At 33.3% G+C, this 21,246-nt stretch overlaps 1 protein-coding gene across 1 annotated transcript in view; it reads left to right on the forward strand.

Moving 5' to 3' along the window:
- LOC145296700 (trimeric intracellular cation channel type 1B.1-like) overlaps positions 1-20,883 on the forward strand; it is an 86,385-nt gene extending 65,502 nt beyond the window's left edge. The window contains exons 2-5 of the mRNA XM_080142677.1: positions 708-864; positions 7,757-7,941; positions 16,504-16,591; positions 16,979-20,883. Of these exons, the coding sequence (XP_079998803.1) occupies positions 708-864; positions 7,757-7,941; positions 16,504-16,591; positions 16,979-17,261 (713 nt within the window). The 3' untranslated portion in view covers positions 17,262-20,883. The remainder of the gene's footprint in view (positions 1-707; positions 865-7,756; positions 7,942-16,503; positions 16,592-16,978) is intronic.
- Positions 20,884-21,246: the final 363 nt, after the last annotated feature.

Below are 21,246 nucleotides of genomic sequence, written 5' to 3' on the forward strand. Positions count from 1 at the left end.
TCATTTTTCGTAATTTTTTAAATTTATACTAATTTTAATATAACATGCAAGTATGTAATAGTGTTCTTACCTGAAATGCAGTTGTTTCTAATTCCACTATTCTGCAAAAGCACCAACATTTGTTTAACCAATTTATTTACAAAAGTGTTTTAACGGTTTATTTTCAGTCTTGATTATGAAGCCAAAAAATGTTACATTTGCAATAGTTGTGAAAGTTATTTTTATCTTTTATTTATTTATTTATTTTTTTTGCTTTTTACTTGACAGTGATTCTTTTTTTTTTTCCACCAACTCTCCTATTTCTGCTTTTGAACTAAATCTTTCATTTAATACATATGAATTGTCATTGATGTGAAAAATTGAAGAAAAGAGTTAAAAGCTGACTCATCAAATTAGCTGGAATATGGGTTGAATCTTGGTGGCGGTCTGTACTGATTACATTTGTTTTATATTAGGTTTAAACTTTCTCCATTTTTTTTTTTTATTTGTTGTTTTTTTCTTTTCAGTTTGACACAGAATTATCTCAGCTTGCTCTAAATGTACACTTGATATTTTCCAGGATAATTTTATGTAGACTTTATTTTAAACTTGTAATAAAAATTAATGAAAGAAAAAGCTATAAGGAAAAGAAAGTATTCTGTTGCTTAGCATCTTTTGGTTTCATGGTTTTGTATTATTTATTTATTTTTTTTAAATTATTTTTGTAGGTCCGAATGCATTCTCTCGCAAACACCCACTCTCCTGCTGGCTCTCCTGTATGTTGATCTGTTTTGCTGGTAGTATCCTTGCCAATTTGCTGCTCGGAGAACCATGCATGATCCCTTTCAAGAACCACAGAGACATTCTCACAGCAACAGCCGTTTGGTAAGAAGAATCTTAATTTAATTTTTTTTTTTATAATTAAGACTTTTTCATTGTTTTATTTTTATTTTTCATTTTGAAATAAAACAATGAAAAGGTCTTAATTACTTAGAAAAAGGTTAGGGTTACCAATAATCACATTGGATGTTTCTTCTTGACAAATGTCAATTTTTTTTTTTTTTTTTTTTTTTTTTTTTTTTTTTTTTTTTAGCTGCAGCTACCCAGCGTTGCCCAGGATATAGTGAAGTGGTTGTAGATTTTCATTTTTATTTGTTTGCACATTTTTAAATTTAAGATCAAACTACTACTACTACTTCAAGCAATTCATGAATTGGGTAGACAAGTTAGATTATTTTTGTTTCGTCCCCCACATGCATATATGCACTTTCTCTTAATTTGGCTTTTTTGTTGAAACTGATTGGAATTTTTTAGGAAAAAGGTTTTTGTGCTGTACACTCTCCATACATTCGGGTAAAAGGGCTCATTGACTACTCATATTTGGGAGGTGATGGTGGCTAAGGGGTTAACGGCACTGATTGAAAACTTGGGTGTGCCAAGTTCAAACCCTGTTCGTTCCACAGAAACGCTTCCATCAAGCCCATACTTGACCTTATGTCTGACCTCCTGGTGAGAAAGTAAATAAATACTTGCATTACTCCTACAAATTTTCTTGGAAACGTTTTCCAACTACGTTTTAGTTTGATCAACTATAAGTCAGTTTTTTTTTTTTATTATTGTTAATGAATGTTACTCTTCTGGTCCTTAAAATGTATGATTGTTTTTCTATGGATGTGATCGTGTCACCTCTAGTGTGTGTGTGTGTGTGTGTGCATATATTGCAATAAAGTCATCATACCTTTTTTTTCTCTTATCTTGGTCTTCTCTTTGGAGATACGAGTCTTCTGTCACTCGTTGATGCTGGAAAGAAACATCTGACGAACACATAATGCCGGTTTTCTGGCATGGATTCTTCATTCGTCTAATGTGTGAATGGGTGGAGGGGGCATTGCATTGCGACTTGAGCTTTCTTGCATTTTCTTTTTCGACTCATTCTGTGTCCCTCGACACGTCGATCTCGGAAGGCAAACTGCACTTGCATGCGAGCCAAAAGATATCTTTTTCATGCATCATTTTCTTTCACACGAACTGAATGACATCTCGGGTGTCACCGTTGACCTTAGCTACAGCTACAGAGTTTGACATACGTTAACCTTAACTCTTTTGCACGAACCAACCTGCACAGCAAAATCACAATTTCCAACATGCCGGCATACTCGGGATAGATTATATATCAAAAAGCCGGCAATGATCCAGCTCTTTCTGACTTTTCTCTTCTGACCTTGAGCATACGGTACAATGAGGAAAAAGTATCTGATCTCTGACCCTCACCTGATTCCAATTGAAATGGTTTTCACCTTGGGGAAGCATCACGCTTCTTCACTCTTGATCTGAAACGGAACACGTTCATTAAATCTGTTGCAAAGTTCGCCAGAAAAATGGTTGAATCATTCTACCACTCCAGAAGGTATCTCGCTCCTGATGCAATCTGCTACTTGTATAAAAACCAAATATGTCCCAAGATGGAGTACTGTTGTCATATATGGCAAGTAGTTGCTCAGAGTACTCTCTCCTATCTGGAAAAAATACAAAACTGGCTTTAAAATCTAGTGGCTGATGTTTTTTCTCCTCTCTGCTACCTCTTTCTCATAGAAGAGACATTTTGATCCTATCTCTGCTCTATCCTTATTTTCATAGCAGGTGCTCAATCTATGGTTCCTTCCCTGTGGCTCGACTAGCTACAACCCAAACTAAATGCAAATTCAATGAGCAAAGTTTTTCCTAGAACTGCTTGTCTGTGATACATAATCCCATGGAGCTGCTTCCCAGCTGACTATGACATGATCGTTTTCAAGTCCAACATAAACAGATTCTTGATGAGCCATCCTCTAAAATCAATGAACTTATCCAATTTCCACCATCACCAGTCATCACAGTGCCCATTAACTATTATCCTTGAGTGACCTCCAGGCCTTGATAAGTGGTCACTGTATGGTAAAAAAAAAATAAAAAAGACCGTAAGCCTTAAATTTTAGACATTCTTTAGAATCAAAAATTATGTAATAGATTTTGCTAAAAATTGGAATAAGAATGCTACACATAAGGTTTAGTATCGTTATATATTGAAGATACTGCTGCAGTTTAAAGCCTGTTTTTCCTTGAGTCTCACTCGGTAACGCCCGGTGAACAACAGAAACTGCCGGATTATGCCGAGCAAACAGAAGTCAATAAAAAAATGAACAAGGAAATAAAGCAAACAACCTACTGTAATAATTTAATAAATTCTACTGTTTTATTTATTCTTTATAGCAACCATGTTTTTTTTTGTTTTTTGAGGGGTGGGGGTAATAAGTTTTGTTTCTTTGAATTAGTGAACAAATATATTGCTTGTTTTGTTTGTATATGGAAAATTATTTTGGTATTTTTTTTTTACGGCCTGCCCCAGTGTAATATAAACACTGCCTTCCAACCTCCCCATTAATATGGGGAGGTTGGAGGGCAGTGTTTGGCTTTCAACCTTCCCATGTTAAGAACGGTATTTCAGGTTGGGGTGTTTATTCTTAACATGTGGAGATTGGTGGTGCTTATATTACGCTGAGGCAGGTTGTAAAAATATACTATTATTTTCCTTCCTTGTCACAAGACTTGTTGCTTAAAGAAGCACAATGATATTCTACCCTTTTTTTTTCTTTTCTTTTTAAAGTCTTTCCATTTTTTTTAATTTTTTACCGTCTACTCACTTGCGTCTCTATTTTGCTCATTGTGTATAATCTAGCAGTTTCTGTCGTTTTTCCGTCGAGCAAGACTCATGGAAAAACAGGCTTTAAACTGCAAAAGTACCATATTGAATTTAATTTTTGTAAGGGAACATAAGCTGGACTGTCTGATGTATAGTAATGTATCTTTGTGCGAGTCCATGTGTGTGTGTGTACATATGAGAATAAATCCTTGTGTGTGTCCACATAGGTGTAAATCTGACAATGGTGTTCTCCAACCTCTCCTCACTCCCACTAAAATAGTTCATAGCAATAAAAAGCTAAGCATTGTTATGTGTATAAGCATATAAACATTTGGTATGTCCTAGATTATTTTATTTATTTATTTTTTTGAGACCACAATCATCGATATGGATTGCAATTTAATTGTGTATCTTTGTGGTTGTGACATGGTCCCTGGCCTTGATAAGGCCATTTTGGATGAGGATAGCAAGAATCATACTAACATTTAATATAAATTAAGTATAAACGTCATTGCAAAAGAAAAAATTGAAGGATATATATATAATGATTGTTGCATCTTTCTAGATGATTGCCGTCACATTGAGTTCTCCCAATCTTGTCGTCCATGCCATCTCAGATGACTCTGCACTCCCACCACAGATTTGCACATCTTGAAGCAGATGTGACATACAAATTGAGCAATTTCTACTGAGTTGACTTCCTCTGAAGGTTGAAGGGTATTCCTATGAACAATCACGTCTTCTCAAACCGGCAGTAGACTTGAAAACTTTGCTGCATGTTAAACAGATCATTTGGTTTGGACTAATAGGTGCAAAGTTGACCTGAACAGGAGTTTTGTACGACTTAAGATAGTTGACATAGCCAGCTTTTGACAAAAGCACTCGTTCACAGGTGTCGCATTTCCAGCTCTGTGTGTCATGGTTAAGACCATCAATTAAACCTTTGCGAAGCTCTCGCTTCAGATTGCTGTGTGTGTGTGTGTGTGTGTGTGTGTGTGTGTGTATATATATATATGAGCATGCGTATAAAAAAAATGGAAATGAATGAAACATTGTGAGTATAGAAGGCTTGTATGCGAGTCATGGAAGATTCCTTTTCATCTCCCTCCAGCCAAAAGCACCGGGGAGGGGTTATGTTGAGCATATGTTATTGGGTTCTTCAGTATGGCTGACTAGAAAAATCTGGCTTTTGGCTGTTTATTTCCTTGTTTTCTAAGAGTTTCTAAATTTGCATTAGCTTATTAAACTGAAATAGACTTAATTTTTGTGCTTAAAACGATTATCATTGGTTGAAAATACTTTGAGTTAACACTTTCCTGTGAAAACTAACTTGCCTTTAGAAGTGCATAAAATCGTGAATCAAAACAAAACTGAGAAAAAAAGAGAGTAGTTATTAGTTGATTGTTTTTTTTAGAATTCATCTGAATTGTCTCAACCTCACTACATCTTTGATCTGTTATCTTCTTTTTTCTTTTGGTTGTCTATTTTTGTGTCATTATCCATCCATGCATAATATGTTCTCCAGAAGGTATACACTGCAAATTTTTTTCCTACTTTTTGCAATTCCCATGTCAAAATTCCATTATACTTAATAAACCTGTTCATGTGTCCTCTAGATGGCAGCATCTTCCTGTGCAGGCGTGCGTTCTACTTAAGTAGCAGGCAACATTAACCCAACTTCTTATGAAGATCTCGTGTTTCACTTGTGCCTATCTTGTTGCTGACTTGTGTCTACTAGAAGCTCAGGAATGTGAAGAAAATGAAACCTGTCTTTACGTTTTAGAACAAAGCCTATTAAGAAGAGTTGGTGAACAAGAGGGGAAAAGGAAATTTAAAAAAAAAATGTCTTTTCATTTGTCTTTGTGGCAATGTTTTGATTAGACTTTGTCTCATTCGGCTAATAGTTCTAAAGATGTATTATTTCATTTGTGTGTGTATGTGTGGGTGTTTTTTAAAAATCTCTATCTCTCTCTCATATATGTGTGTGTATATATATATATATATATATATATATATATATATATATATATACACACCTTAAGGTATTGAAATGAATTAGATGACAAGTTGGTGAATCCAGTGATTTCAAGTCTTATTGAATATTGGAAGGAAATATTCATAAAGACAATCCCAGCCAAATAAAATTGCTCGATATACTAGATAGAGCAAATAAAAATAGTTTATATATTCAAATTTCAATTAAGGAAAGTCAAATTTCAAATTAACATTAAATTTTAATTTGAAAATTGACTTAATTGAAATTTGAACATATAAACTATATATATAGATAGATAGATAGATAAAAGTAAGTGTGTGTTTGTGTGTGTTTTTTAAATCTGTATATGTAAAAGTGAGTGTGTGTGAGGACACTTCTCAACCTATATACTCAACAATCTTTATCTACAGACTTGAAATGTGGTATATAGGGTAGTAAGACATGTGTAAAACTTTTTAATCAGTTTTCATCCAGTAAAAAGGGCTGCTAAGGGGTAAAAAATGGAAAAATTGGTACATGGGGTCTCATCGGGTTTTTATCTGTTTGTCAACTGTTTCAAAAATACGCATGCGTGAATCGTCCACATGATAGATTCCTTATGTTAAGAATAAGTAGGTTTGAAAACATTTTACTAAGATCATGTCAAGCTGGTCTAACGGTTATTGTACTTGACTCACCGTCTGCAGTATTTCGATATCAGCTCAAGTAATTTATTTATTTATTATTTTTTTTTTACACTTAAAAGAAGTGAACTGCTTAGAAAAAGCATAATACTTGCAGGCACATGTCTCAGTTTCTGTATTAATTAAAATATAATATTTATGCATATTTTACGACTGGGCAACGCTGGGCAGCCTGCTAGTATATAAATATATCTCAGCAATTATAATTGTTAAAATAAAAGATTACCTCCTCTTTATTTTTATTAATCTAAGAAATGATTGTACAAAAACCTTTGATGCTGAAATTTTGGATATCAGTGAATATCTCCAAATTGTGTATACTGGGGAACTCTGCTATTTGGCTGGTAAAATGTGTAATGACGTTCCTCTTAATTTCTGTTCATGAAAAAACTTCATAATAATAATAATAAAAAAAAAAATTAGTCTCAGAAATGAGCGTACATTAAAACTTTGATGTTGAATTATAACTTGTATAATTAATGATAAATCTCTACTTGTATATAAAGTGCACTTTGTGTATGTGTGTCTAAGTTCATTCTCTATGGACTCTGGAACAGCTGGGCTAATTTTTTTTAATTTTGCGCAAATATATTTGTGTCTGGATAGGGTTTATATTGGAAAGTCTCCAATAACTATAGAAAATTGATAATCCAAAAAATCCAATCTTTTTGTTAAACCGTTACCACCTGCAACGTTTGCCATTCATACGCATCGCTAAAACATGCAGCCTAGTTCATGTTTACAATAATATACAGATATACAGAGTGTTCCAAAAATCTTGGGCACGTTTTGACATTGAATATCTTGCATAAAGATATAAAAATGCAACTGGTATATTAAGAAAGCTTGTAATCTCAAGTTATTCATGGAATATTCAAAGGTGTTCAATATGAGCACCACTGGTCACACAACGCACATCCGATAATCCAGTTCTTCCCAAATGCAAAACAGTTCAAACTTTTTCAACCATATCTTTTGAAGTTGAAGGACGTCCCGTTCTGTTAGCTTGGCATAAGCACCCATCCGCCATGAATTTACCATGCCATCTTACTGTTTTTTTTTTTTTTCTGGTGGCTGTTTTTCTGCATTTTTTGCAAAATGCACATTTGAACAAGTGTCCATAAATCAGTTTTTGCAAATTCAAGCATACGAAACACCTTTTCTGGTTGCGTGAACGCCATTATTGAATCTGAAAAGAAATTTAAAAAAAATAATAACTTTAATATGGCCACAACTTTAAAATGGCACCACTTTCATCTTACTACCATCCATAGTTAAACAGATATGAGGACTTGAAATGTGCGCAAGACTTTTGAAAAAGCCTGTATTTAATTATTTGGTCAATACCCATTCTTTTGGTGGCTTCTTTTCCCCAAAGCTGTATACAATGTCCTTAAAGTGTTCTTTCATCCTTTTCAGGTACCTGATATTCTACTCACCATTTGATATTGTATACAAATTGGTAAAGTTCTTGCCTTGTAAATTGTGTATCGGAACTTTGAAAGAAACTCAGCGTGCCCACAAGGTCTTTCACGGAGTCACACACACGGCTAAGCTGTACCCGCAGGCGTATCTGCTTATTGTCATCATTGGTACAGTAAAAGGTAATTTATTTAAAAAAAATTTTTTTTTTATCCTTCCTTTTAACTCACTGAGTGTTTAATTTTTTTTTTAATGGTTTTTGTAGACAAATGTTATTTCTTTTAAACCTATTTTTAAGTTTAATTTTTTATGGTATGTTCTAATACTGTGTTTTTTTTACTATTCATTTCACCCCCAAACAACACATATCGCCACTTGGATGTAAGGAGCTACTATTTGGGACCAAATTTACAGGGATATTATGTAGACAGTTAAGCAGTGAGATGTCTGTTTACATTACACATGAACTTCTGCATGTCAGTTACAGCCAGGAAAGCAGACACCTGGGAAGGAATTCTAAGGTCTAGTAGTTCAGAAACTATTTGAGTAGAAGGCTTTCCAACATCTAGGGATCTATAGTGTAAGAGTGGGATTTTGCTGCTTGTTGGGTTAGGGTTAGTCAGAAGTATTAATGTCGAGGGAGTACAAGTGCTTTGAATTTGTCAGAGCATATTCTATTAAAATACTTGTAATATAGGCACAGAGATGCAACATTTTGAAGAGACAAGGGTTGCGGTTTGTTTTGATGTACGACCATCAATTTGAAAATTGTTCTAAGTTTGCATTGGCTTATTAATTTTTTTTTTTCTCTTATCTAAGAAGGATTTGATTGTTACATATTCGTCCAGTAATACCATATAATTTAATTTTCATAATGCCATCTTGCCAAACCCTGTCAAACTTTTTAGATATATCTAAGGCTACTGCCCCAGTCTTCCCTGCCTTATCCAATGCATGGTGTATATATATATTCATAGATTAGTTAGGGTATCTACAGTAGAATAGGTCCTGAATATGACCTTAAACTATGTCCGATGGTGAGGTCCCAGCTTGCAGGCTTTGGGGAGTGTGGAGCCACCCTTTGATTGCCATTGCTCCCAGATCCACTGACCTGGAGTGGTAGTACCTGTTAGGGTCTCAACTATGGGTTAAATAGAAACGGATTAAAAAAAAACATACATTCTATTAAAATAATTTTCTTCAAAATAACTGAGTTTGGCATTAAATAACCTGAAAAGGGTTGATATACTGTAAAACAAAAACAACCAACCTACAGTAGAATAGGTTGCCTAAATTCATACTGCCAATTGAAAAGAAGTTTAGTATCTATGAGGTGATGGACTTGTGCTTGATTGATTAAAGACTCAAAGATTTTGGTGAAGAGAGGGAGGAGGCTAATGAAGCGATAATTAAGTGGGTCAGTTCTTTCTCCAGAATTCTTGTAAACTGGTACAACAGAAGCAATTTTCCAGCAGTCAGAAAAGCAAGACTCATTTATGGCATTTGTTGAAGAGTCTGGAGAGAACAGGGGGCAATCCCGGTGGAGAATTTTTTTATTTATTTATTTTTTTTTTAATAGTATAGCAGGGATGAGAACAGGTCCCACGCCTTCAGGGTGTCTTGGTTTTTATGACATCACAAACATTGGAAGGGGTGATTTTCAAATCGTCCAGTGTGGCTTCTGTCCACAAAAGGAAATTTGGGAGGGGGTGATTTGTTGGGTCTAAAGTGAAGTTGAAGGCAAACCATTGGGCAAACAACCTCAAAATTGTTGGGTTCTCATTATTTACGACACTTTATAAATCTTCCAGAAATTGCAAGTTACTAATTTCTACAACTCTGTTTTCTGTTGATTTCAGCATGCCTTTTTTTGGCTGCAGCTATTTCACTCTTACAATTATTGATAGCTGCTATATACTTTTGTCCATTTTGTACTGAATTCATGTCAGATAAATCTGCAGTATGCATACTGCCTTTTAGCAATGGAAGCTGCATGTTGAATTGAACCATAGAAAAGAGTGGGGTTTACGATAAAACTTCCACGTGGGAACATGTGCTTCAATTGCTGCTTTGAACCATTCAGTAGCCTCACTTGCACACTTCTGCAGGAAGAGAAAAGATAGCATTCCATAGTCTCTAATGTGATCCTTGATCGCTTCTTAGTTGGCCTTCTTGGAGTACCTTGTCGTTTTGAGTAATGGCTCTTCGAGGTTAAGAGTTTAGGGTGATTTCTTCCAGTATCACAACATGATCAGCATTCCTGAGTAAGCTATGAGGAATTGTTACAATCTCCACAAGAACTGTGGTCATAAATAGATCTAGAAGAGAGGGATCGCTGATCCTGTTGGTCGGGAACATGACTGTGACAGGGAATGAGATGAAGAAAATCTGTGATGCTACTAGCTGCATCTATGTAATTAGAGAAACCAAGCCCATTGCTGTGGTAGACATTTAAGCCACTAAATACATTTACTTGAGCACTAGTATCTAGGAAGAGTGCTGCATCTGTGCGGTCAGACTTGCTTGATTAGAGTACAGCCCTGGGTTAAGGGAGAACAGTAGAGTAAATATAAGTAACTAATTACTGTGGTGGACATTAAAATCACCAAATACATGTGTATCACTTTTGTAGCATACAAGTGCATCACAATAAAATTGTGAAATTTGACTTATTTGCATATGGTGATCCATCAGGAATTTATGAGTTTAACCATTTGCTTATGGAAAATTGTAATTTTCTCTTGCACATATTAGTCAATTGTTGAATTTATTGTCTATATTTGTGCTATTGTGTCTTGTATTAAAAAATGAAATAAGTTTTGCACAAAATATGCATGTAGTATCATCTATTAGAGATGGTAAACTTATGCAATTTGCAACAGCCCGTGGTTATTTTAAATAAAATAGTTTCTTTTCAACTTCCACTTTCTGTTTAGTGAACGTCTTGCCAGGTTTTGCTGGTGGATAACGAGCAAAAGTCCCTTATTAATGCTCACATAATTAATTTTAAAAACATAACCTAAAATGGGCAAAATTGAAATCATACTTTTTCTTTTTTGTCTTTCAGAATGACTTTTTAATAAAAATGTTATAAGCAAAACAATGTTTTAGTGTTTATTTTCAATTTATTTTTTAATTTTAAATTAAGTGTAAGGATTAAAGAAATATATATTTTTATTACAAGATATTTAAAAAAAATTTCAAAGTAAAGACTTTATGTATTTTTTTTTTTTAAGTCAAGACTCAAAAATATATTTTGATTATAACATTATTATAACATAATTTTTGCAAAGAAACTGTTTTATTTAAAATGATTCATGAGTATTATTGATCCTATTTAATTATTTGCAGACTTTTATCCTCGTTTTTTAGTTAATGATTCACAACGTTTCGGCCAATTATTCTTCTGACTTTCGTGAGGTGGTTCACCGCGACGGGATAAGAGTGTCAAATCTTCCAACTGCATCCACAATAATTACTGCCTTCCATAGTTGTTGTCTCACCATGGTTTGTCCAACTAATCCTCTGGCCAGCTTTGGGTGGGATTGAAACCGCTACCGTCAAACAATGCTGATCAACTAAAAGATGGGGATAATAGTTTGCAAATAATTAAATAAAATAAATAATACAAATTACTCATCTCAAAAAAGAATTCTAAATCAGTTCAATAATATAATTCATGAGGTCTAAGACTGTTAAAGTTCTTGACGTATTATTTGACAGAGCTACTAATCAGAATGCATTTAGTGTTGAGTCATTCAGAATTCGATATCAAGTAATTATCTCAGCAGTGTTAGGTTAACAGAACATGATTATTAAATGTTCAAAGAAATTTATATTCATTTTTTTTTTTTTTTTTTTTTTTTTTTTTTTTTTTTTTTAAAGAAAATCTAAAATTTAAAGTAAATAATCGTTTCAGAGAAATTTTATTTTAATAGGATTTCTTTGCCTGTAATCCTTCCCCTAAACCCTACCAGAATAAAAATATTTGGATTATCAATAGATGAAAAAGAATTTTACAATACTTAGATTATTGTTCAAAGTTTCTCTTTCTTCAGGTGTATCTTGTCAAACTCAGGAATCAAGAACGGATGGCATAACAATTAAAGTACTAAGTAAAATTCAGTTCTATAAGCGATATTCTTCTGAAAGGTGAAGGTTCAGTACTCAGTGTAGGTGGTACTAAGAATGCAATTATGAATTACTTAAGACTTCTACCCAGCCATGACTGATGGAACAAGAACAAGCTACCACCATGGATTAAATAAAGAGTTTCAGTCAAAATTCTATACAGATTCCTAAGTTCAACAGAAAGATTCCAGAGTTGGACAAGGTACGCCTAATGAAAGTCAGAGGTTATATCTGCCAAAATGTCATGAGAATAATTTTCAAGATGAGAATAGTAGTCCAAATAATATAGATGACCAATCTTCATTTAAAAAATTCAGAAACATTAAGAGTTTGACATGCAAATCCAAAATTCAACCTGATTAAAAAACAAAAATACAGCAAAATCTTTGTATATGTACCTGTCATTAAACAAAAATGTCATATTCTAAAAATTACATAAATTGATAAGTTTTTTTAATATAGAAAATAGAATGCTCTGCCCCTCCTCCTCTTCCATTCTCTTGGGATCTCTTGATCCTTGACTGTTTCTGACCCTTTGTTAGTGGTCATTGTTCAGAGTTTGGCCGTCTAAGATATCTACTGAAGACAAAATCTAAGACCATCTCTATTAATGGGGCTTACTTTGAAATAACCTTGGATTTTTTTTTATTTTTATTTTTTTTTTTTTTTTTTTACATAGGAGTCACCGGAGGCCACTCAAGGATAAGGGTTAATGAATGTACAGTAGTCAATGTGACAATATCGTAATCGTTGGTAGTGGAAGTTTAGTAAATTGGATTACTTAAGGGGAACAGCTCATTAAGAACTTGTTTACGTGGGACTTGAAGATGACCAAATTTTAGTCAACTAGAAAGCAGACAAACTGAAGAGAGTTCCACAGGCGTGCAGTTCTAAGAAACAAATACAGAGTGGGGGAAAATTGATAGTGGTTTCAGCTAGAAGAGTGTTTCTCATGAAAGTTTGGCGAGGGGGACCTTACACTGGAGCTCAGACGAGCACTTGCCATGATAATAGCGATAAAGCAGAGACAGGCTCGCAACAACTCTTCTGTGGGAAAGAGGTTTCAGGAAAAAGAAATGGCCATCCTCCACTAGGCTACGAAGTCTATTTTGAACTCTGTCAAGGCAGGATAAGGTCTTTCTAGCAGTTCCTACCCAGATGTGGCAACAGTACTCTATCCTTGGACGTACCTGGCTCTTATATAGGTAAAGATTTTTAGAATTGCATCAGCAGTGAAATATCTACTGGAGCGGTAGAAGGATCGCACTATTTTTCCAGCGACCTTGGCAATGGATTTGGTGTGTGTTCCATCTCAGATTAGGAGTAAATGTTAGACCTAGATATTGTTTTTCTTTTTTTTTTTTTCCATTCACCGAGATACTCATTTTCAAAACAAAAAGAATATCTTGTGGGTGGTCTGAATCTGACCAGAAATATTTTCAATTCTCTTTCCTTGACGAAGCATTTGACAACTGCACTGTGCCATTCACATGCACTACCAAAACATGCTACACTGCGTAGTTTACATTATTAATATAAAGAAAAGGATGAAGATTAGGTGACGGATGTATTTGATTATTGTGCTGAAAACCCAGGCATGGACCAGAAACCTTTTAGATGTGTTTGGTTGAGTAATTCCTTTTATCCACATCAGTGATAGTGTTCGCTCATAATATTAGTAAAATCAGTTTTTGTTTCGTCTCTTCAATGACAACATGAGAGATTGATAACACTCGTCAAAAGTGTATGTGAACAACATGGCGTCGAAAACAACACTTTTGAGCAAAAAATCTGATCCTTTTCAGCCATTTTGAATTTCCAACAGCACCTGTTGTACATAATCAACCTCGCCTCGTAATCAGACTGTTCTAGGTTTACGTGTATAGCCACTATTTACTTGTAGTGAGTAAAGGCTAATTGTGGCCGTTTATCCCAGTGTCTCTCTGTACTGTCACCTCATAAGGGTGAAGAAGAATCGGGTATTTCATTTCTATAGTTAGGGATAAGGAATGTTATCATTGGAATTTTCCAGGCAGTTTACATATAATACTTAAAGATGTCAAAAAAGTTTTGTGATATTTAAAAAAAAAAAAAAAAAATTTTTTATGCAAATGCTGGCCAATCTTTTATGTTATTATGGAGATAATTCAACGAAAAATTCATTGAGAAAAATGAAAACAATGTTTTTTGTTATGAAGAAAATACACTAAATAATTATTGAATCATTTTTACAAAACTTTTAAGAAAAAATACAAATCCAGAAAAAAAAACTTATTGTGAGATAAATTTCAAGAATAATTTTTTTTTTATATAAACGATATATAGCAAGTTTTAAAAAAAAATTTATTTTTTTTTTTTTTTTTTTCTTCAAATCAAGATAAATATTTAATTTTTTGTTAAACCATAAATTATAAAAAATATATTTTTGTTATAATAAAACAATGAAAATAAATATTTTCTGAAATGATATTAGCTGCTGCAATTTAATTGGCTCAGCATTTCGGCACCTTTTGATATTTTACGTCAACTATCTGGAAAATTCTGACACTAGCATGACTTTTATTTTGATTAGGTACCTTCAGTTCACTCATGTTTTTTTTTTAATCTTGTGAAAATACAATTGTCATGATTGATAAAATTTATTAGCATTTAAATAGTAAGCAAGTTCGTTCAAAATGTTCGCACGTGTCTAAAAAAATAAATGAATAAAATAAGACAATCCTATTTTTCAGTTACTAAACAAATTTCTCTATGTATGACTAAGGATTCAATCAAAGCAAAAAAAAAAAAAAAAGAAAAGAAGAATTATATACATGGTCCACCATAAGTAACTATATAATTTATTTCAACAAAGTAAATGTATGAAGTTGGTGCAAATTTTTTTTGCCAGTTTGTAAAAGAGACATTTTAAACCATGGTCATTTATTTTATGCATATTGTTATTACATAAACGTATCACCATGATTAATGTATATTTTTTTCTTTCAGATTATTAAAGCATCATACTTCTTTTTTGTGATATTTACAACCATGTTGACTCAAAAACAACCCGTTTTAGTCAACCGAAAAGAAGTCATCTTCCATCATGATAATGCTTGTCCTCACACAGCATTACTGACCAAAGATCTAAGAATTTGGCTAGCAAATTTTGTCCATATTCTCTTGGCCTATCTCCCTTGAATTAGGACTTATTTTGAGGATTACAAAACCATTTAGATGGTCTTAGGTTAACGCCACGAGAGGAGATTGAACAGGAGTCAGATTCATATTTCACATAAAAAAAAAACTAAAGAATTTTACAAGCAAGGCATTTATAAGTTCATTGACTGATGGAATCAAATTAGAGAGAGCTATAAGGTCGTTATTGTTATGAATGGAGATTTTCAAAAGCAGTTTTGCATTTTCAAGTTGAAATTTTAAATCGGCAAAATCTTTCATACTGCCCCAATAACATGCAAAATAAATATGCAATGCTATATCATAAAAGATAATGTTCAAGTTTTTTTGCAACAAAAACATGTTTACTAAAACATTTATTAAAGCTCTGTGTGTTTTCCATAGATCTTGATGTACTTTGCTAAGCTCTCAAGGACAGAGCAGTATATTTTGTTGCAGTTTCAACGATACTTGAGCAATGGCAGCTCGGATTTTCTTTTTCTTTGTGTTCAACAATGTTATGGAGAAATATATTGTGATACTATCAACATTGCCCCCCCCCCCGCTTCCAAATGTCAGGAAGTAAATAGGAAAGAGAAAAAAGTATAGCAAAAGAAAAGAAATAGGTTTATCAAGTGAACAAAGGTATTGGAAATAAGGTTTAGCAGCAGAAAAGTGAAGAGGAAGTTGTTCGCTGGGGGGAGAACGAAAGAAAGCAGAGATGTGGTTGTAATCAAGGTTTGGCGATGACAGTAAAAAAAGGACCAGACAAATGGACATAGATATATTTAGTTCGTTTGCAGGCATTTTGAGGAGTGGCTATGAGTTTGCCAGTAGAAATGATTTACAGAAGATCTGAGTTTACGATTGTTGGAGACAGTTGGTTGAAGGGATCGAGACTTTGCCACAGTCGAAAACAAACCGTGGTTTGGGCCAGGTTGGGAGAACTTTGAGAGATCGAGATGAGCTGACGTTAATTAACAAATACAAATACAGCTTCTGTAGAATGTAAATGTAGATCTTAGCAGAAGGTCAACAGTGTCACACACGCACACACAGTGCAATGAATATATACAGAAAGTGTTGAGTTGTGTGTTATTTTATTTTATACCTGCAAACCCCTACACAGCCATCCCCCTTCGGCAGACACATAAGACATGACTATGATGACATAACCAGAACAAAAAGATGAAATAAAAGAAATCCATGGCACACAAGGTTGTGATGCGCGGCATTGTCAAATGGGTTAACAGGAGGTTTTGTCACAATATAGTTACTTATGACAGATCTGTTATGATATTCATAATCATTCAACTAGTAATCTGACCATCTAACTTCAGCTGGAGTGTGCGTCTTGCAGAAAGTTTGTTCAAGTTGGCTTTTAAAAAAAAAATGTTTCTTTTTCTCCCTAAATATTTTCCTTGTGTTGAACTGTCCTGTCTATTATTTCCTTGAAGGTGCTGGAAGTGGAATCATGAAATCTTTTGACAGACTTATTCGAGGTGTTTGGATCCCAGGGAGCAATGAATTTTTACAACCTTCTTTGTAAGTAATGACATTTGACTATTTGAATAATTTTTTGTTGAATCAAAAATTTTAAATGTAAGCAGCCATCTTGATTGTAATCGATTTTATTAAAACTTTAGCGTTTGTTGCTTGTTTGTAATATTCCTCTCTTTTCCCTTTTTTAATTTTATTTTTATCTATTTTTATTTTTATGTTTTTACTTTTTTATTTTTTATTCTATTTATATTTTTAATTTTTTAAAATTTTACTTTTTATTTTTTATTTTTTTAAATTTATTTTGATACATTTTTTGTGTACAAATTGATTGCTAAAGAATTTCGTTTTTAGTTTTTTAAGGATCAGTTTCCTATATAAAGTTTATTTATAATTTTTTATTTATTTATTTTATTTATTTATTTTTTACAGCTACACAAAAGCTTGTCTGATTGCTTCCATTATCTTTGTCCTGGAGAAAACTGCAGTGATCGTTGCTCCGCACGCTGTCATCTACTTCGGAGTTGTTATCTTCTTTGTTTACTTCAAGTTGTCGTCACTTATGTTTGGCATCCACGATCCTTTCATCCCATTTGAGAACCTCTTCTGTGCCATCTTCCTTGGTGGCATGTGGGATGCATTGCGTCGCGCCATTTCCAAGGAGGCCCCCGAAGAAGGTAACGGAAAAACTAAGGCTGATAAGAAGAATGATTAAGACGGCAACCACTCACACCAGCAGCAGAATGAATACAGCAGAAAACAGTGGACAGCGAAAAATATTCAATGTGACGTCTGCTTTTGAACAAAAAACGAGACAACAGCAATTTAAAAACAGAACAAATATTGCTGCTGAAACAGGTCAACAAATAAACGATTAAAATGATTTAAAAAAAAAAAAAAAAAGACCCAAAAATATGTTAAACTCAGTGAGGTACAAAAAAAAGCACAAAAATAATAAAAGCAAAAAAATAAAAAAATAAGTAAAACCGGGGGGGGGGGGGGCAAAGGAAAAAAGTAAATTGAAACAAACACTGATTAGTTATTTAAAATAAAAAGGAGAAAAATGGTTGCATTTTTTATATTTAAAAATTAAAAATTCATTCAAGTTTGAAAGAAGGGGAAAATCAAATTTACAAAAAAAAAAAAAAAAAAAAAAAAGAAAGAGAAAAAGCAAAATGAAACACAGACAAAAACTAAAAACATAAAAATAGAGAACAAGAGGTGGGAAGGAAGGAGTTTTTATTTCCTTTTTTTTCTTTTCTTTTTTTTTTTTTTTAATGCGTGTTTTTGTGTACCTTTTATTACATTGCATTGGATTTTTTATGAGAAACACAGTGACACTTCCAAAAGACCTAAACTTTCTGAGGTGAGTTAATTTGGGAGAAATAATTTTATTTCCTTGGTATATTTTTCTTTTATTTTCTCTTTTTTTTATTTTTATTTTTTAAAATTTTTTTTTTAAATTTTGAGAAGAAAAAAAAAAGATGAAAGATGAGCTTTAAAAAAAAATAATGTTGAACTTATAGAGGCCACCCAATGTTGGATTTTTCCTCAGGTTAACTTCCTACACCCTCCCCCTCCCCCAACAAAAAGCATGACTGCTGAAGTCACAACCTCCCAAACTGCATTTAAATGGTTGTCGTGATGATAACATTAGTGGCAACAACTTTGTACTAATAGACAGTGTCGTCACAGGACATGATGGTGTTGAGGATTCAGGGCTTAGTGAATGAAGTGATCTCAACAAGAATGGTTGGTTGGGTCCAGGTAGCCCTCAGCTAAGAAAAAAAAGCCCCAACTTGTCAAATGATTTAAAAACTTTTTTATTATTCTCTTCCCCTCCCTCTCTCCCCCCCTCCCCCCTCTCCCCCTCTCCCTCTCTCCCTCTCTCTCTCCCTCTCCCTCTCCCTCTCTCTCTCCCTCTCCCTCTCTCTCTCTCCCTCTCTCTCTCTCTCTCTCTCTCTCTCTCTTTTCATCTTACCGTGCCTTTTGTGGAGAAAGAAATCTCTGCTGCCCTCAATTCTTCACAGAATTTCCAATCTTGATATCTGCTGATTCTTTTTTGATTTCAAGAATTTAGAACATTTAAAACTTACCCCCCCTCCCTCTCTCTCTCTCTCTCTCTCTCTCTGGAAAAAAAACAACTTATTCTTTGTATCCAGTTTTCTGCATAACTCTTATGGATAAAAGTGCAGAATAGTTAACACTTGATAACTCGTAAACAAAAACAGAAAACACAATTTATATAAAATTCTTAAGAATGAAATGCTCTACCAAAACTAGGCTAGTTTTAGATTTGTAAGATTTTTTTTTTACCATAAAAAAAACAAACTTATAAATCATTTTTACACCTAGAAAAAGAAAAATAATGACGGTTTCCGCCCAAACGTTTTTACAAGTTAAGTGTTAACTTTTTTGTAATTTTACCATAGAATTAAAAAAAAATTTTTTTTTTTTACACATTAAAATCCATAGAGAATTTCTATTTTGATGCATTCTACATAAATCGTGTTCTATTTTTAATTTTTTTTTTAAAGTTCTCGAGTGTTAACTATTCTGGACTTATAACCTCTTATGTTTTTTTTGTTTTTTTTTTCACAACCAATCTGCTCACATCTTTTCCTAGTCCATACAATCACTTGTTGATCATACACTAGTTTGTTTTTCTCCAATTGGTTGTAAGTTTTTCGTTAGGAATGTTTCTTGCCATTTCAAATGGCTTTCTTGCTTAATTCTCTCTCAGACGACCCTGTGGCACGCACAACAATATTTTGACCAAATGTTGTTCTTAATGAATCATCATTTATCAAGGCAAAAAGCCACTAGAGGACAAGGATTAATGGAATCGCCAGTTGGATGATGAACAGTACTAATAGAGGATTGAAAATAAATGGAATAGACAAAAAAATTTTACTTAAGAGGACATCTCGATGTGTACTTTTTGAAGATAACCATGCTGTAGTCTGCTGAGAAGCAGTCCCATGATAATGTTCTTAAAATCAGTCTATTTACTGATAAAAATGCCATTTCAAACTTAGTCTTTTTCTCCCCATCTGAAGCAAGGAAAAAAAATTTTTTCTTAGTTCTTTTTTCCTATCCATTTGACACAGGTTTTCTTGATTTTTTTTTTTTTTTTTTTTTTTTTTTTTTTTTAATGATGGTTGTTTACTGTTTATAAAAAGACTTTCGTTTCCGTTTTAGTTTCCTCTTACTTTTCCAAATAAGTTATTCTTATTTTTGCTGCTGCTGATTTGTCTCTTGTCTTTCGTTTCTGCTTTATATATATTTTTTTCTTCTGTTTTTTCTTGTTTCTTGCTACTATTTACTGGTGTTGGTTTCTTTTTTCTTCTTAGATTTTTTTTATTGTATAATAAAAGCATCGCCATGTTTTTTTTTTGGGGGGGGGGAGGGGCTTGAGATGATGGTGTGACTTGTCCTCTTAATATTATGTCCATTCTGTGAGATGGTTTCTTCATCTCTTTCCTCAACCAACGTAGCATAGCTCTGTCGAATCTTTATCGTCTTCGATACAAAGAACTGAAGAATAAGAATATTTTTTGTACTTGCATGCCTCTCCGCCATTATTCTATTGTCTTTCTTCTTTTGTGGTCCTTTATTTTTCTTTTTTTTTTTTTTTTTTACTACTGTAACTGTCACTATCCTATCTCTAACTTAATTTATTTTACGACAAAACCTTGTCTCAATATGAGGCTATAAAATATTTTTTGTAAATCCACGGCTTTCATCCAATTTTCTCATGAATTTTGAAATTCTAGAACTCATCACACTTTGAATAAATCCTCATTCATTTTCTTTAAAAAAAAAAAAATGTATATCCCTTCACATTTGTGAAAACATTGTCAGTTTTGTGTTTATCTGTGCGAGGTTTTATCAAGGTCGATGCATCTTGTTGCAGAACAAGATGGCGCCTGACCTTTTACTGTAACCTTTTGAAACCATCTAGTCTTGTGTGTGGTTCCATCTGTCAGACTCTGCTCCCTAGATCTGTTAGCCTGCCATGTTGGTTGTATAGTATTTCCCAATGTCAATTGTATGCTCTTGCTACAAACATATCAACAACCGATAGAACTGTCCTCACCTTCAACGCTGATACTGTTTTCTTTCCATGACAGACAATTTCCTAAAAAAATAAAAAGCTGCTGCCTACAGTTTATTTGCTCCCTGTTATATTTTTCTTTTTTTATTTAGCAAAGAGTAATTAGTCTAATCGACATTTTTTTTTATTTATTTATTTTTTCACTTTTCTCTGATTGATATTGCCATGTAACTGTTAAGAATAAAATATCATGGGGAGACAACTCCAATATGCATTGAAATGTCTTTGGCTTATTTTGATTTATTTATTTATTTTTTTTAATATTAAAAATAAAGTTGCTTGTTTGTTTGATTATGGCTATGACGTATTACTGAGTCACCATTATCACCAGGTCTGAACAAATAATTTACTGGATGGGAAGAAAAAAAAAGGCAAGAAATACAACTGGTTATCTTTTCTCAAATGCCACTTTGAATCTTAAAGAAGATTTTTTTTTTACATAGGAGCTGAAGGAACAACAAAAGCACAAGTAATTGTAAAAAAATGTGACTTATTAAATCTGAATAAATTTGTACAATGAAAACAATAGAGAACAAACGAGATAATGCCAGGAAAAATGGATAATATTGGCTTGGAATAAGTA

Source organism: Euprymna scolopes, chromosome 17 (genome assembly GCF_053919585.1).
Source record: "Euprymna scolopes isolate OS-2025 chromosome 17, ASM5391958v1, whole genome shotgun sequence".
NCBI lineage: Eukaryota > Metazoa > Mollusca > Cephalopoda > Sepiida > Sepiolidae > Euprymna > Euprymna scolopes.